Genomic DNA, 18,749 nt, shown 5'->3' with positions numbered 1-18,749 from the left:
AGTTTCAGAGGAGAAGATTTTTGTAAATGATAACCAAGATTTACGAAAAATGGTTAAAAATTGACAATAAAGGACAATTACTCCTAAAGGGGTCAACTGACCATTTTGGTCACTTGACTTATTTGTAAATCTTACTTTGCTGAACATTATTGCTGTTTACAGTTTATCTCTATCTATAATAATATTCAAGATAATAACCAAAAACAGCAAAATTTCTTTAAAATTACCAATTCAGGGGCAGCAACCCATTAACGGAATGTCTGATTCATCTGAAAATTGCAGGGCAGATAGATCTTCACCTGATAAACAGTTTTATCCCATGTCAGATTTGCTCTTAATGCTTTGGTTTTTGAGTTATAAGCCAAAAACTGCATTTTACCCCTATGTTCTATTTTTAGCCATGGTGGCCATCTTGGTTGGTTGGCCGGGTCACCGGACACATTTTTTAAGCTAGATACCCCAATGATGATTGTGGACAAGTGTGGTTCAAATTGGCCCTGTAGTTTCAGAGGAGAAGATTTTTGTAAAAGTTAACAACGACGACGGACGACGACGGACGACGGACGCAAAGTGATTGGAAAAGCTCACTTGGCCCTTTGGGCCAGGTGAGCTAAAAATTAAATAAAAAACAAGTTTTTGATCCCAGAAGTTGGAACTGAACGGGGAAATGAAAAGACCTGAAGGGACCTGAAAATCTATGGTCGAACTAGCCTAATTCTAACCTTATTGACTTTTTTTTATACTAATGATCCTTAATGGATATCTTTGTTATTATATTATGTTCCATTTTTAGCCATGGCGGCCGTCTTGGTTGGTTGACCGGGTCACCGGACACATTTTTTAAACTAGATACCCCAAAGATGATTGTGGCCAAGTTTGGTTTAATTTGGCCCAGTAGTTTCAGAGGAGAAGATTTTTGTAAAAGTTAACGACGACGGACGCAGGACGACGACGGACGACGGACGACGGACGCAATGTGATGAGAAAAGCTCACTTGGCCCTTTGGGTATGACTATTTCAATTTTAACAATAATATATGAATACTGTTTCGAAAGACTAATAATAATGGATCACAGTGTATGCGGAAGATTTCTAAAATGTAAGACATCAAAAAAATTGAAGACATGTTTTTCAAAAACGATAACAAAATGAAAAATGTATGTCACCTTAAATTTCACAGATAAATATTAATTTAATCAAAATTAAAAAAGGTACACATAATAAATCAGCAAAAAAAGCAGTACAATACATGTACCGTAGTTAAAACAAGGGAGTAACAAGCAGGTGTTAGGTTTAAATTTGAGTCTAAGCATTAAAACCCTGATAAGCATAGCCATTGAAACAGTTTTAGTTTTATAAAAAGATATAATAAACCTATATCAGCATCTGTATTAAAAAAAAGCCTGTTCACATGCATGCATTTGCGAAAATATTAGATCTCAGGCACCGATTATTTTTAAATAACAAAATATATCGTTATAATTTTATTATTATTTTTCTCCCTGGCGCTAATTTTCTTCTCCGGGCGCTAATTTTCCTTATCCGGGCGGATTTTCTTTTCCCCGGGCGCTCTTTCTTTTTCCCGGACGCCCCGGGGCGCTTTTCAGTAGGACCCGGACATGTTATATACATGCATTTTGTTTTTATTTGGTTCAAATATATTACATGCATTCAATTTATAATTGCTGCTAGGAAATAAGATTATGTAATTAAAGGAGAGGAATCAGATGTTCGGTGAATGTCATTGAAGTAGTACTAGTAGCAAAAAAATAACCCAAGTTAAACAGAAATATATCTAGAGGTTAACACTAGGCCTTCAAAACTTGTGACAAAAAGAAAAATAACAAAAAATACTGAACTTCTAGGAAAATTCAAAACGGAGAGTCACTAATCAAATGGCAAAATCAAATGATAAATAGATAAACGAAGATGTGGTGTGAGTGCCAATGAGACAACTCTCCATCCAGATAACAATTTAAAAAAAGTAAACAAATTTAGGTCAATATACGGCCTTCAACACGGAGCCTTGGTGGAAGATGTGGTTTGAGTGCCAATGAGACAACTCTCCATCCAGATAACAATTTCAAAAAAGTAAACAAATTTAGGTCAATATACGGCCTTTAACACGGAGCCTTGGCGGAAGATGTGGTTTGAGTGCCAATGAGAAAAACTCTCAATCCAGATAACAATTTCAAAAAAGTAAACAAATTTAGGTCAATATAAGGCCTTCAACACGGAGCCTTGGCGGCAGATGTGGTTTGAGTGCCAATGAGAAAAACTCTCCATCCAGATAACAATTTCAAAAAAGTAAACAAATTAAGGTCAATATACGGCCTTCAACACGGAGCCTTGGCGGAGGATGTGGTTTGAGTGCCAATGAGAAAAACTCTCCCTCCAGATAACAATTTCAACTTGAAAAGTAAACAAATTTAGGTTAATATACGGCCTTCAACACGGAGCCTTGGCGGAAGATGTGGTTTGAGTGCCAATGAGAAAAACTCTCCATCCAGATAGCAATTTCAAAAAAGTAAACAAATTTAGGTAAATATACGGCCTTCAACACGGAGCCTTGGCGGAAGATGTGGTTTGAGTGCCAATGAGAAAAACTCTCCATCCAGATAACAATTTCAAAAAAGTAAACAAATTTAGGTCAATATACGGTCTTCAACACGGAGCCTTGGCTCACACTGAACAACAAGCTATAAAGGGCCCCAAAACCATTTAAACGTGAAAATCAACGGTCTAATCTATTTAAAAAAAAACGAGAAACGAGAAACACGTATTTATAAATCACATAAACAAACGACAACTACTGTACATCAGGTTCCTGACTTAGGACATGTGCAAACATTTGCAGCGGGATTAAACGTTTTAATGGATCCAAACCTTCAGATTCTCCCTTTTTCTGAAACAATAACAACATCAAAACATAGAAAAACACACGATAAAATATCAATTGGCAGGCTTAACTCAATCAAAAAACGTAAATTAATACAATATGAACGAATAAACTTGATCTCCGATATCTGAATGCAAATGCACAGATAATAAAATATTACGGACAAACATTCAAGGCAAAAAAGCAAACAAAGAAGTCCAAACAAAGCCATGGCAAGACACCACTGCGAAATATTCAACCCTACGAAAATATTCACTTTAATAAGGAAAAAAAAACGGGTTTTAAAAAATACCGGTAAATTTACAAGTTTATACAAATGTAGTAAGAAGATTCTTACATTGATACCAGTGGATTATCGGATTTATCCAATCTCGATAGTCACAGTTAAATTATCAATTTTAAAGTCCGAGCCGCCTCACGAGTAACTATGTAAGAATCTGTTTCTCTAATGATTAAAACGATATTTTCTTTTTTTGTTAACATCGAAAATCCCCTTCGAGTGCCTTTCACATTGCACGAAGTTGTCAATTTCATTAACACCTGTTATCGTATTTTGATTCATTCAGTTAGCTAAAAAGGTCATGACCCTCAAAATCATCCAATGATCTTTTGAGATCACCAGCAACCGCACGTTGATTTTTTTTTATACAATGGGTTCGGAAAGGGATAAATTTCCATAGAGTTAGAGAAACAGTATTAACAGGTCGAATTAACAAGAAAATACGATTTGAGGGTACTAGCAGTTACTGACAGCTAGTTACTAGTCCAAAACAATTAATAATAAAAAAACATGCATCAGAGGTTAAAATCAACTAAAACACATCCCAGGGATTTAGTATTTTAACGTCATGAACAGTCAGAGAAGACATGACTTGTGCAATGCCAAAAATTAATGTATCGACAGGTAGTAGAATTATGAAAAGCGATTTCTAAAGAGATAACAATTAACGTGTCTGTGTCTCTATTCATCCCGCCTCAAAAGAAGATACAATTTAGTTATGTTATGACAAAATCGTTATTAGTGCCAATGTAAACTATATTCAGAGATATCATTACAATATTGGTACGATAACCCTTTTAATACTTATACGTTTGTTTAAAGGTTTGATGAGTTTACACGGATCACATAATGATTTCCTCGCTTTAAGTACAACATTACCATAAAATTTAGGATGTGAAAAACCATTTTTAAAAAGTTTTCTATGTATTTACTTCGAGATTCCCCCAGTTGAGACTCACCCTTTGATTGACTGCAAGGGTACAGCGGATCCATGTACACTCCCTAAGGATTAATGGAGATGTCTTCTTCCTATATGTATGTGTCCTAAAATTTACAATATTATCCCACCACCAGAACAATCCCCACCCAACATCGCCCAAGGGAGCGTGTAGGACACAGGGAAGTATGTTATTATGGTGGAGGAAGCCGAAGTACTCTGAGAGAACCGCCGGGTTTCTCGGCGGGAACAAACAAACCGAAGAGATTTCAGAAGATTGATTTCCAGGTCAAGCTGGGAACAACTTTGATCTACCGAGGCACCGGAGTATCCAATATAGATTTAACTCCGGTCTGAATACCAGAGATATGTGTGGGAGGGTGAAAATCACCCTATTGATGTACTGAAAATTCGATGTGACATTGTCTCGAGTGAGAATTGAACTCGATACCTTCAGTACTGTACCGAGTCATCGGTCTTAACCACTAGACCACGAACCCACATCAATATGGATGGATGCGAATAAACAGTATAGGTATATCGGATGTGTTTTCTATGGTATCACCACTAAGGATGAGTTACATAAGCAAGTAGTATAAATAATCGACGAAATACTCCATATTTTGTTTTTACAAGTGTGGACACATATCAGTGTGGATAGTAAGTTAGGATGTCTGACAGTGTTTTCTAACAAAAAGATTTTGTTTCTGTTTTTTTCCCATAGGGCTCTAACTGTTGTTAATATTACTAGTATGGTGATCATATAGTAAGATATACTTAGTCTAGTTCATTGCAAAATATAGAAATTGTTTTTTATGTATAATTTAATCACAGCGCGTTGATTGTAAGTGACAATCGAATTGTGCTACCAAGTGAAGCCAAGGACTTCAGCCAATCAGAATTGTTAGTAGTTGGAAACAATATTATTACGAAATATTTTGAAAGATAGACTTATAAAATAAATAAATATAACATAGGAAACAAAACGAAAATGATGTCATCAAAACGTACAAGAACATAAAGTAGTATTTGAAGAATTAAAGAAAGATACAGTGCATTAGCGGATCCAGTAAAAGTTTCAACCACCCGTCAATATTCCCTTCAACAAACACACAAAACATATGATAAGTTACAATTGTTCGTCAATGGATTTCACTGGTCAAGTTAAACCCATTTGCCAAAAGACTCCTTCAAATATTTATCAAGAGAGTCATTATTTCGGTGTTATAAACGAACTAACTTGCAACTTAAATAATTATGCCTAAGTGCTCCACCAAATTTGCGTAAAGCAACCATCAATCAATCAATCAATCAATCCACCAAATTTGATTCTAAATTCTGCAAATTTGTTGGATCCTTCCAAGCTTGTATATAATGTTGTGTAGAAATCTTGTGACATTAAACTGTCCATTCGTTTGATAGTAGTTGGTATTTCTTTGACTGTTCCACAAACTTCAATACTGCCTGTATAGTTCAGAAAAATAAAAAATATCGAGCATTGAAGTGATGAAAAATAACGTCATATTACTGTTACCAAAAACTAACACAAACACCTAGTATGTGACGTCTATCCCTTTAGTATCAGTATAATTCAATGGTATCATATTTCTTCTTTCTTCTTCAAGTGCTTAAACATTGGTTATAAGACATCGTTTTAAAGTTTAACTTTACCAGCCAAAAAAAAAAACAATAACGAAAAACAGTAACAGTTACATCACCAATATGACCTACCGAATTAGACTATACTTCCGGGCACCTGAGATCACCCCCAGTTTTGTTGGGGTTTGTGTTTTTTAGTCTTTAGATTTTTTTACTGTGTCTTTTGTACTATTATTTGTCTTTTATTTTTTATCCATTGCGTTGTTACTCTATTTCCGATCTATGAGTTTGACCATCCTTCTGATATCTTTCGCCCCTCTTTTACAATATAAAAAAGAAGATGTGGTATTATTGCCAATGAGACAACTATCCACAAAAGACCAAAATGACACAAACATTAACAACTATAGGTCACCGTACAGCCTTCAACAATGAGCAAAGCCCATACCGCATAGTCAGCTATAAAAGACCCCGATAAGACAATGTAAAACAATTCAAACGAGAAAACTAACGGACTTATTTATGTAAAAAAAATGAACGAAAAACAAATATGTAACACATAAACAAACGACAACCACTGAATTACAGGCTGGCAATGTACAGACTGAACAAAAAGCACCCTTAAAACAGAAGATGATCCGGAAGAGTACAATGATCTAGCGAATTTTCATAAACAAACATGTTTTTTGAAATAATGTCATTCTTGTTATGATATCTACTAGCAAATATTTGAATTTCATGCTTTTCATGCTTACCTTGTTCATGAATTGCTGCAACCTCACTGGTTTTAATTTTTCAGTTCCACCAAATAAATCATCGAAAGTAGGAAATCCAAATAGTGGTTTAATCGGTTGTTTTGGAATTTTTAGAGGTATTTTTCTAGTAAGATCAACATTCCTCTCTGAAGGACGAGGAAGTTCATATGTTGTACTTGGTAGACCACTATCTAAAATAACAAGAGCTTCCTTAAAAAAGTGAATGAATTTCATTGATATAGGAAGATGTGGTGTGAGTTCCGATGAGACAACTCTCCATCCAAATAACAATTTATAAAAGTAAACCATTATAGGTCAATGTACGGCCTTCAACATGGAGCCTTGGCTCACACCGAACAAAAAGCTATAAAGGGCCCAAAAATTATACTAGTGTAAAACCATTCACACGGGAAAACACGATTAAATGTTTATATATATCATGTTTATATGGGCTACATTTTTCTTTTATATTTAAAAGATTTCAGAAATAATTGATGCAAGCTATAAGTTATTGTAGTTTTAACATTGGTAGACATTATATTCGTGATTTGTTTTTTTGCCCTAGCGATAGTGAGGGCTAACATAAAACGAATATAATACCTACCCATGTTAAAACTGCATTAAAGTATAGCTTGCATCAAGGATTTGTATAGTTATAACTATAACTATACAAATCCTTGCTTGCATTAATTATTTCGATTCTGATTAGGATAATTAAGGTAATGTCTATGTCCGATGTGTATAAGCGTGGATCGTTTGTATAGGATCTTCCATGATTATCTAGGTCAACTATGCCAATTTAGAATTGCAACACGTTACAGTCATAATAAATGAATTAGTAACAACATGTGCATCATTTTAGAGGTTGGAAGTGTTTTAAGTTTATCAAATATATTAAATTAATGCATGCCGATTTGATAAAATTCATTATTCTCAGTGCAGTAGTCAATATAGTTACGCATGTGCAAACAAATTTTATTTGATTTAGAGATTGGGTTTATTAACAAAGCGAATGAAGCACGTGACATTAGAATATCAAATAAACTTTCTATCTCATCCACTGGCAAATGATCACAAATTGGACTGTCCCAAATCGGAATACACACAGCTAACAGCATGTATGGGGATTGAAAGTAAAACGTGAAAAAAACCTTAAAAAAACAGGGGGGGGGACAATACACCCACACCCCACAAGTAAAGAATATTACCTTCAGATTCCACACTTGGTTCAATACTTGTTCTGAAACTACAGCTCTTCTCTCTGGTTTTTATGTAATACACTGTTAAAATATAAGGTCCAGATTTCTCCATATTTTCGTGTATATAATTAATACACTGTATACTGATTTTTAAACCGGCTTTTCTTCTTTCCAAAATGTTGTTGAACAAGATAATAAAACACCCCATTGCTTTCATTGGTCATAAAAATCTGTAACAATATATTCATTATAAAGTAACCGCAAGATTGCTGGTTTAATGCTTTCTTATAAATTTACAATGCTATTTGAACTTCGTTGGAACTGGATTTAAAAATTTGCTTTAACCACGATTTCGAATGGTTGGAAAATCGGAAAGAGGGAGGGGTATCAAGTTAACTTTGGATTTCCAAATATATAAAGCATTTTCCTTTCCATATATAATAATGACGGAGGAACTCACAGTAGCCTTTGTATGTTCGTTTCTGAATAAGAGAAGATTTGAGGAGAAGTGAACACTGAAATGATAAGAACCCATCAAAACAGACATCAAGAGGTCAATTAGAATTTTCTGTGGTATATACAATTGATAGCCAAACGATTTTACTACCCAAACTTGCAAATGATGAGACTGGTTTATCATGGTGGTCACATTGAATGAATAAGATTACTGGACGATATATTGAAGATGCTCTAAGATAAATGTTTCATTTTACTTGAAGTTCAGAATCCATTTTTTATTTGTTGAAAAAAATAATTTTACAATAATATTTAGATGTAATACAATGCGATTGGCAAGCTCATGCGACTGCTTTGACAGTGCCCTTTAAACAGACATGCATACCAAGTTTCAAATTGATTGGACTTCAACCTCACCAAAAACTTCAACCTGAAGCAGGGCTGACAGAAGAACAGACTCAAAGACCAAAAAACATAATTGCCCTAGGTTGGGCATAAAACAAATCATTTTAAGTAGTGTTGTCAAATCGTACACCTTTTCCTAGCCGGTTACTTGGACAATCGTTTGACTGATTAACCGATAGTTTAAGTTGGTGTTTAAAAGCCTTATCAATAGTACCCTACACATAGATAAGACGTGGTATGAGTGTCAATTTGACAACCTTTCATCCAAAACATAAATTTATGCTTATGGAATTGAAGCTTGTCCTTTGGAATTATAAGGCTTGTCTGTGAGGATTCCTGGTGAAGTTTGACTTTAAATAATCAAATACACCATATCAACTATAGTGATTGTACCAACTTCAGATTGAAAAAATCAAAAAAAAAATCTTGATCTCGTAGAATTGAATATTTCTGAAACTGATTATTCTTTCCTTTCCCTTTTTGTATCCGAAAATAAAGTGGAGTGTTTCAATTTGAAATGATTAATTATTAAAAAGAAGATGTGGTATGTATGATTGCCAATGAGAGGATTCTCCACAAGAGACCAAAATGACACAGAAATGAACAACTATAGGTTACTGTACAACATGTTTCTTTACTTTGTTTGCTTGTTTCTTTTTTAAAGGAGGGTTGAGATCTCACATACGCTTAACCCAGCCGCATTTTTGCGCCTTTCCCAAGTCAAGAGCCTCTGGCCTTTTTAGTCTTGTATTATTTTAATTTTAGTTTCTTGTGTACAATTTGGAATTAGTATGGTGTTCATTATCACTGAACTAGTATATATTTGTTTAGGGGCCAGCTGAAGGACGCCTCCAGGTGCGGGAATTTCTCGCTACATTGAAGACCTGTTGGTGACCTTCTGCTGGTTTTTTTTATTTGGTTGGGTTGTTGTCTCTTTGACACATTCCCTATTTCCATTCTCAATTTTACTCGTACTATCAGGTATACATTGAGTACATTCACATTGGTTTGCATTTCGTTTAAAGTAAGACTAATCCTTGCACTACGGAAGTTGCACATTTAGATGTAGGTATACACAATATTAGATCAAAAACGAAATAATGAAGTTATCAGTAAAATTTAATTGCATTACTGATTTAAATTTACTGTTAAAAAAACCTGTATACTAACAAGGTTCCTTTAAGATCCTGCCCCGAGCTCTAGTTAATTTGTTGTTTTTATGATTAATTAACAAAGGCAATCCATATACTGGACAATAAATTTGTCAAATTAATTCCCACGACGACATTTTTAAATAAAACATAACTATTTAATGATTTCAATACAAATTTATATCAAATCTATCAAAATTGAAATAAAAAGTCCAGTTAACCAGTTAGCGTTTTTGGTATTCGGTCAGTTCACCAGTTAATCGTTGACAACACTAATTTTAAGGGCAACACCTCCCATAGAAAATTGGCTAAAGCAAATTTGAGTACCGGTAATTGTTTGAAGTGATTGCAAAAGTCATATGGTCAATAAAAAAAAAAAAAGACAACAAAACAGTATTTATTTCTAAGATAAGACACAATTAAAAGTATTACTTGAATTATCAAACGTCAGTATTCCATAACATAAACATTAAAACTTGAAAACTTAACTAAATTCAAAAATTTAATATACAACAAAACAAAATACACAACTGCTTCAATAAAAGCATAACTAATACTGAGATCAAAAGTCATGAAACAAACAATGAGCTGCATCCAATAGAAATCAATCTTATGCAAATGCATGTTTATGTGTATGAGATTGATTTTAGAATATTCAAGAATTTTGGTCTTAAGGGGGCTCGCAGGTATTTTTTTTAAATATAGGATTTCACTATTTTTTTCTATAAATGTAATTATATACTTAATATATTTTTTTGTTTTTAAATTGGGTAACCGTTCATTTAAGCTCACAATTTGCCTTCAAAAGATGCATGCATTTTTGCTATGGTACTTTTTTTGCTGTTGAACTAATAGGAGAAATATAGGTAAAATCGAAATTAAAAAAGAACTTAATTACAGAAATCGCCAAAATTTTACAATGTCTAGTTTAAGTACAGCTTATTTGAAAAAAAAAAAAAAAATATAAGTCACCAATGAGTTAAAAAGATATTTCAATTTTAATGCTAAAAATGGCATTTTTGCACCAAAGGGAGATTATTTGGAGCTTTTTCAATTATATAAACATTTCAAAAGTCATCTGGGGCCAAAACGAATCGATTTTTTGGGTTGATTTTTGTACCATATCAAAAAGTAACAATTTATAGTGTAAAATATATAAAATTTATAATAATAAAAAAAAAAAATCACAAATTTTCTGTTTCCTTAAAACAACTTAATTTTCATAAAGATCTTTTCAATCTGAAATAGGCTAACAGATGTATTGATATTTATTTGCATAAGGTCCATTTCTATTCAACACAGCTCTGATATAATAATACACTTTTAAATAAATAATAATAATATCTGGTCAAAGACACCTTTTACACTCTTAAACCCTGTCAAGATACATTTTTAATATTCACAAAACTTGGAAGTTGAACTTAATTAATACAAGTAAGTGAAAACTTAAATCCATAAGAAAAAACTATTTTTTGTTAATACAATTATTCTAGTTTTTTTTAGTTCTTAATTGGTTTAAATCTGGGTCATTTTGTCAAATTTTTCAAAGATTTCTATTATTTATCTACTTTGGATGTAAATATCAACACTGTAAAATAAATTTCAACAAAAATGGTTCTATTCAATTTTTTTGTGTCTTTTTCCCAATTTGAAACATTTTTTGTCTTGAAATATTGAACTTAACCTTACCAAACTTACTTTGTAGTACAAGTAAAGCAAAATTGTTAACCAGTCCCTAATATCATGTAATATGGGTCAAGTGACCAGTTTGTCCAAAATGCATATATGAATCAAATTATATTACAAATAGGAAGTGCTATTATTTCCAATTAGACAACTTTCCAATAGAGACAGTAAATGTCATAGATATTAGCAATTATAATAACAAGCTATAAAAGGTCAGACGTCACAAGTTTAAAACAATTCAAATAAATAATTTAACAAGGTTTATACATAACAGTAAACTGAGGGAAAATGATATAAAGCAACAAATTACAACTTCTGAATTACAGGCCCTTGGAACAAGCATATAAAGAATAATTAACATGTTTTGTGGGTGTCCAACCCTAGGACAGTGATGTAAGGGCACAACATAAGAACACACTTTAAAAAATTCTTGCAGTTTCTCAAATCTGGCTGTGGACACAGAAACACCTCTGAAAGTCTAATTACCCCTCAACTTTTTTTTTGCTGAACAAAATAATAAATCCTTATGACCTAAATTCAACAATGTTTCAATGATTTTTGACAAGTTAAAACAACAAAATCAAAGCTATATTCACAAAGTGTGTCTTTAAATAACAAATTACCACATGATCAATAATAAGTTATGATTACAAGTTGGTAAATTAATGGAAGCAGCATTGTCTTACTTCAATACCACCACACAGCTGAATATCAGTTCTAAGTCATAATTTGGTTAATCACATGATACTTGAAATTATTATGAAAAAACAACTGTAAATTCAGAAATTATTGCAATGTTTTTATTATTGTCAAAAATGTGACAGGGTTATAATCGCAATCATTTAAACTCACATTTTGATAATTTTATATGAATTAAACAGGATTTTCCCCAATATTGCAAAAAATAAAATTATATTAATAGATGCACGCAATAATTTCTGAATTTGCAGTACTTTATTTAGATATGTTTACAAAAATTATAATCATAATTATTTAATAATGTTTCCTACCACAGAAATGACTAAGTAGTTAACAAATTACATACATTTCAATTTATGGTTTATCTAAAAATAATAATAATACAATGATAAGCATACTTCATCTTAAAATCCCAGTACTATGGATTCATTTACTTTCATGTACCAATATTTGTGGATTGATGATAACTTGTATTTTCATGGACATATGATTTCGTGGTTTGCCCAAATCTGCATATTACAATGTTATGGAAATTTGTAATTTGTAAAACCTTTTATCTCATGCCTCTGTACCCACAAAACCCCCCAAAAATTGGTATCCAAATATAAATGAGTCCACAGTATGTTTTAAATTTTTAACACAAATAACAAACATTTTTTTTAAAATAAAAATTTACAGTTTAAAAGATAAGGCCACACCAATTTGATTCCTTGTTCGACGGACCCGCCCGCACCTATTTTTTTCAAAACAGATTTTTTTTATTTTTATTATATTCCCGCTTCCCGCATCCGGAAATGAAATCGTGTCCATTTCCCGCACCGTTTTTTTTTGTAAATATTTCATAAAGATCTCAACATTTGTTTTTTAAAATCACAGTCTAGCCTTTATATAACGACTTTAAACCTAACAGCACCCCACAACACTTTAAATATCTGCGAGAATATTTGTTTCAGCATGAAACCAATGTATTCCAAGCGGGAGTGCTCCGATATTAATAGAAATACCAGTACAGAACAAAACGTTGGTTTCTTTCCCCTTAACTTATATTCCCTTTAAATAAATGTTCGTTGTTAAAATAAAGTACAAAGAACTTCTGAAGGATTTGCCTTCAACTGCAATTATAATGTATGGTTACGGTCATACACGCTGCAGGTTTGTGCACCTGTCATTGTTGATTCACGGACCTGTCGTTCAGCAGTTATCGTTTGTTGATGTGGTTCATTGGTATTTTCCCGTTTGGAAATATAATTTAGATCGTTGGTTTTCCTGTTCAAATTGTGTACAATACTAAGTTGTGGTCCCTTATAGCTTGCTGGTTGGTCTTGATCAAAGCTCTGTGTAAAAGGCCGTACTTTGACCTATGTTTGTTATTATCAGGTTGGGACCAACCCTCCCTCAGACAAGGGCCTTGAAGGGGTCATTTTACCATGTTTACTGTTACAGAAAAGAAAATAGAAATACTTAGGATTTGTACAGTGCTACTATGCAAAACCTTTGACAACTGTTTTACTCAAAAAGAGGAGAAATACATTATATTTTAATCAACTTTTCTAAAGGAGGGATGGGTCCACTTATATTGAATAATATTAAACTGTTAAAGTAAATGTGTTAACATGGATAAAGTCCAGGAATATGAAAAAAATTCCTGGACATGTTTTGACCATTTAATACCAAATATTATAGTTCTTTGGGAAAATATAAGCCCTTTTGTACTTGAAGTGTTTTTTCAAAAAAAAATATATATTATAACTTATTTAGACCACTCATAAAAGGGATATTCATAACATTAAGGGGTTGTTCTGAACCTGATTATGACTTGGATGGAGAATTGTCTCGTTGTCAGTCACACATACATAGGCCAGATTTAATTTTTCAATTATTTCTTGTTGAACAGGGAAAAAATACTTCATAAATAAAAAATATGTCAAGGTACAAGTGATAAATCAAGTTTTAATATAGTCAAAACCTACTATTTTATGTTTACAAAAAAAAATTATAATCGCTCGCCTTTACTTTTCAGGCTTCGCCTCAAAAATTTGCAAATTAAATATTTTTTTATTAAAATTTTCAAATCGCTCGCTCGCCCCAATTTTTGGAGTCCAAAAATCCGAAGAACAAGAAATTAAATTGGTGTGGCCTAAATTATGCATCAGTTTTCATAATATTTCACTTTCATTCTAGAAGCAAGCTCAACCGGCAAGATATTAGCTAACTTAGTAAGAAGGTAATTAACCACTTCTAACTCATTCTTCTTCTTCCCTTTTTCTTCTTTGGATTTTGTAATTGCAAAATTGACAATAGACATGAATACTGTAAGATATATAAATATTACAGCCGATACAAAAAGAAAGAAAAATATAGGACCTAGAATCCTATGTGCACGCTGTAGACCATAATAATCGGAAACACCAATGGCAAAATTAAATAGTGTCAAAATACTACTTGAAGCACTCTTGTAATTTGGAGATACATTTCCAAATGCTAAGAGACAAAAGTGGGCAAAGGCAAAGATTAAAACAAAAATCAGAAGAGAAAAATTACACAGTGATTTCTTGGCATGGTTCAAGGTAATTGATAACAACTGCATGTTTTGATTAAATGACAGAATTTTTAGAAATTTGACAATGATAAGGAATACAAGAAATGCCATTAGATAAAGCTGTATAAAATCCCACCACACAGCAGCGTAAAAACTGACAAACTCCAGCCTATTGGTTTGTTTATATTTATCCATTATCCATGAAATAGTTACCATTCTCTGAAAAAACAGACCTATAACACTGTAACACAGGCATATGGTTATAAACTCAATCAAATTCCAGAAAAAAGTAAAATAATATCTGTATCCCATTCTTTTAAATTTCTTCCCTTCGTAGTACGTAAAAATGACCGTGAAAATGGCTAATAAAACTTCACAAACTGCTGCAGCAATCTCAGTCCCGCTGCCATAGTGATATAACTTAGTGGTAAAAATTTGAAAATATGGAAAAATTCCACGATTTGCAGAAAATTCAAACAGGAACATAACTACACTAAACATATTAACATTAGGATTATACAAATTAAATTCCAGAAAAATAGCACTTGTTCTTCCATCTATCCAACCATCAGTCATTAATTTATCTATTGTCTGTTGTGACATGGAGCTAGGGGTGATCTCTTTTATATATCCACCACCACTGTATGTGGCCTGAGTACCAGTGTAAGGAATGGTTCTTAGCTGCCATGCTGTCTGGTAGGTCCAGTGATCAGCTGTTAGAGGGGCCATGGTAACTGTCTGGTTCCAGGTTTGGTTGTAGTGTTTGGTATCCTCATTACCAAGCCAATATTTGTCTGAACATTCCACAGTTAAGGAGAATGCTTGTCTGATATATTCTGGTGTAGGACAAGTATCTGGAAAGATATATAAAAGCATGTAAGCTAGATATAACTTTACTTTTTAAATCTAAGGACAATACCAGGTAACTCCAAAACCAGTCAGCCGATTTTTTTGGTTATTTTAACCATTTTTCAAATCTTGTATTGTTGATCATCTTTACCCTTTACGGTTAAGATTTATCTATTAGATACGAGATAAAAGGGAAAAAAAGAAAAAGAAATAGGGGCAATAAAGCCTTTATGTGGCCAATATGTTATTTCAAAGGAGTAGGGGCAATAAGGCCCTTATTTGGCCCAAAAATTACTGCAAATTTAAAAGTTATCATACATATTTTTAAATTACTGAAAACTTGACCAAGGTATAAGGTACTAAGAAAAACAAAACAAATTTGACATAAAACAAGTTACCATGGCAACGAATCATGACCTAATTTGCATATTTTGTTAAATTTCCTGATTTTCCTTGTTTTTTCATCAAATTTTAAGTATATTTTATATTGAAAAAGTATGTGCGCACCCAAGAAACAACTTAATATTTGGTGAGATTATGTCAATAGTTATAATAAAGCTTCTGTTAAATAATTTTGTTGTTTCTCGGCTGCGCAGGTTGTTTCCTCAACGGAAATAATGATAGAAAACTGCATAAATTCTGTATTTTTCATCGTTTTTGTGAAAACAATACATATGACGTAATTGTGACGTCATCAGATAAAAATGTTTCTGTTTTTAATCTTTATTTCTTGACCCTATGCATTTCGTAACATTATGTGCCAATTTGAAATGGTTATCAAACATTTTATTTTCTTGGGCCAAAACTAGGCCATAATGCCCCTACTCCTTTAAATTATAAGGCATTTAGGCCGTAGTTTTTTTATTTTTAGTTTTACGATCCCTCCTACTCTAGTTTTTGCCAAATAGGAAAAAAAATAAAATTAAAAATATTGATTTTTATTTTTTTTTCTCCTCCGACCAAGTGTTTTTCAAGCAAAAAAAAAATAATTTTTAGTTCATAACTGCATGAAAGAATCTAAATTTATGCTCTTGGTGATTTAGTAAGTTGTTGCACATTGATTTTCAATTCAAACCTTGTCAAGAAAAAGAAAAATAGTTGTTACACTAGTAGAAAATCTCCTGGTGAAAATAACATTTCAGGGAGATAACTCCGTAAAAATCAGCTGAATGTTTAAATCACATTCTTTTGTATATGAAATAATCAGCTCCTCAATGATCAAATAAGTGCTTGTTTAAAAACTGCTATATATATATCAAATATTTTTTTCCCAATAAAGTGTGTTGTTCAAGTTTTTTTGAAAATTTATATTTTAGTCAAAGGGTCAATGGTAATATTTGTCAAAAATTTGATGAAACTTAACAAGCCAAATTAATTTTTAGTCAAGGTGTTAGGTACAACCTTCATAATGGTGGCCTTCTGGTTAGAAGTCAGGGATCATCTAATTATAACTTTGAATAGGATTTAAGGTACATTTATGAAAATCATGACAATATCTCAAATGTATGAAAACAACCTAAAATGTACAAAAGTTTACTTTGTTTCACTCTAAGTTGTCTCAGTCTGTATGGTCCAACCAGAAAGAAATCATCCCCATGGGTTTCTACTGTCTTGTCTCCATTTTCTATATCATCCAAACCTGGTAAGGCCTTAACTCTCATATAATCCCAGAACTTAGGTAAATTTGTTATCTACAACAAATATTTAATTGTTAGTGATGTGTCGAAGTGAAAAGGTCTCTATGTGAAAGTCAAGAATTCGTCATCCCTGTAAAATACAAATCATGAGTGACAGCTATGTTTTTTTTTTTAACTAAGCTGAGACATATAATACAAGAAATTGGCAACCATGTTAATGATATCAAGCCACCTGCAATTACTCTGATAAGGTGAATGTAAAAACTAAAATAAAAAAAAATGTGTCCATAAGGAACACATGTTTTAAGTTGTCTGATAGGACTTCAACTTCATCAAAATCTACCTTGACCAAAAACTTTAATCTGAAACAGGACAATTTGTATATTGTTGTTTTGTAACTTGTAACATGTCAATGTGTGAAATGTCATTGTTGTATTATGCTAACGATCATTATGAGGACAGATGGCGCTCTGATTCTTCACAATGCCCCAATCACACACTAAGACATTTTGTATTTTCATTGATAAAAACCATAATTCTGCAAATAAAATAACCCAAATTGATGGGACCATAACCTTATTGTAAACTACATTGACTAGAAACTTAACCAGATACAAATGTACTTGACATAAAGTATAGAATGTATGATTTGTTATCATATGTTTGAAAAATACACTTCCAAAGAAATCTTATCCAGAAAGTCAGTTTAGCCTTAAGGAGGCTTGCAGGTACTAAAATTTCAGCAAATATTAAACATTTGTTTTTTTCATTCCAAATTTTATTTAAAACACTATTAGTTATTACTTTATGATATGGTACAAAAATCAACCCAAAAAATATATTCAGTTTGGGCCCAAATGACTTTTAAAATGTTTATATCATTGAAAAAACTCCAAATTATCTCCCTTTGGTGCAAAAATGCCATTTTTTGGCATTAAAATTAACATATTTTTTTAACACATCAGTGACCTATTTTTTTTATTACTGTTTTCAAATAAGCTAAATAATTGTAAAATTTAAGCAATTTCTGTAATTAGGTTATTTTTTTATTTAGATATTACCTTTATTTCTCCTATTAGTTCAACAGAAAAACAGGACATGAACAAAAATGTATGCTTCTTTCTGAGGCAGATTGTGAGCTTAAATGAACAGTGACCCCATATTTTTATTTTATTTTTCTATTAGGTATAGGATAAAGTTAATTTATAGAAAAATATAGCGAAATCATTCATGAGAAAAAAAAGTTGATTTATATCAAATACTTTGTTTTTAATCCCATCAGCAATGTTGTTTGTAAGTTTGTCTTTCTGCAAGTATATTTAAATTATAAATGTTTAAATTAAAAAGTCTCTGAATAAGTGCTAAGTGTGACCCTTCTATATATTTTAAGTCCAGGAACAAATATTTCTTGCCTAATTCTGACATTTCATATATTGTTTAAGTCCCATTTAAGTATACTATGCTTTGTACTGGCTATATATACAGAGGGAGACCATTGTGCTATTAATAGATTTTTACAATGCTTGCTAACAAGGTAACTTCTACAGAAAGACATTCTTATTACCCGTGCATACATCATTGTACACAATTCTCTTCTTCAGATTCAATAAATTATATAGGACATTATACCTTGAAATCATACAATAAATGGATTTACA

At 32.2% G+C, this 18,749-nt stretch overlaps 1 protein-coding gene across 1 annotated transcript in view; it reads right to left on the bottom strand.

Moving 5' to 3' along the window:
• Positions 1–14,210: 14,210 nt before the first annotated feature.
• The window catches only part of LOC134716542 (polycystin-1-like protein 2), a 66,594-nt gene continuing 62,055 nt past the window's right edge, over positions 14,211–18,749 (bottom strand). Inside the window, exons 20-21 of the mRNA XM_063579552.1 lie at positions 16,992–17,145; positions 14,211–15,459 (exon numbers count right to left, since the gene is read on the bottom strand). Of these exons, the coding sequence (XP_063435622.1) occupies positions 14,216–15,459; positions 16,992–17,145 (1,398 nt within the window). The 3' untranslated portion in view covers positions 14,211–14,215. The remainder of the gene's footprint in view (positions 15,460–16,991; positions 17,146–18,749) is intronic.

This window comes from Mytilus trossulus, chromosome 4, assembly GCF_036588685.1.
Source record: "Mytilus trossulus isolate FHL-02 chromosome 4, PNRI_Mtr1.1.1.hap1, whole genome shotgun sequence".
Lineage (NCBI taxonomy): Eukaryota > Metazoa > Mollusca > Bivalvia > Mytilida > Mytilidae > Mytilus > Mytilus trossulus.
The sequence above is the reverse complement of the archived record's forward strand: the minus strand, read 5'-3'. Positions and strand labels throughout refer to the sequence as shown.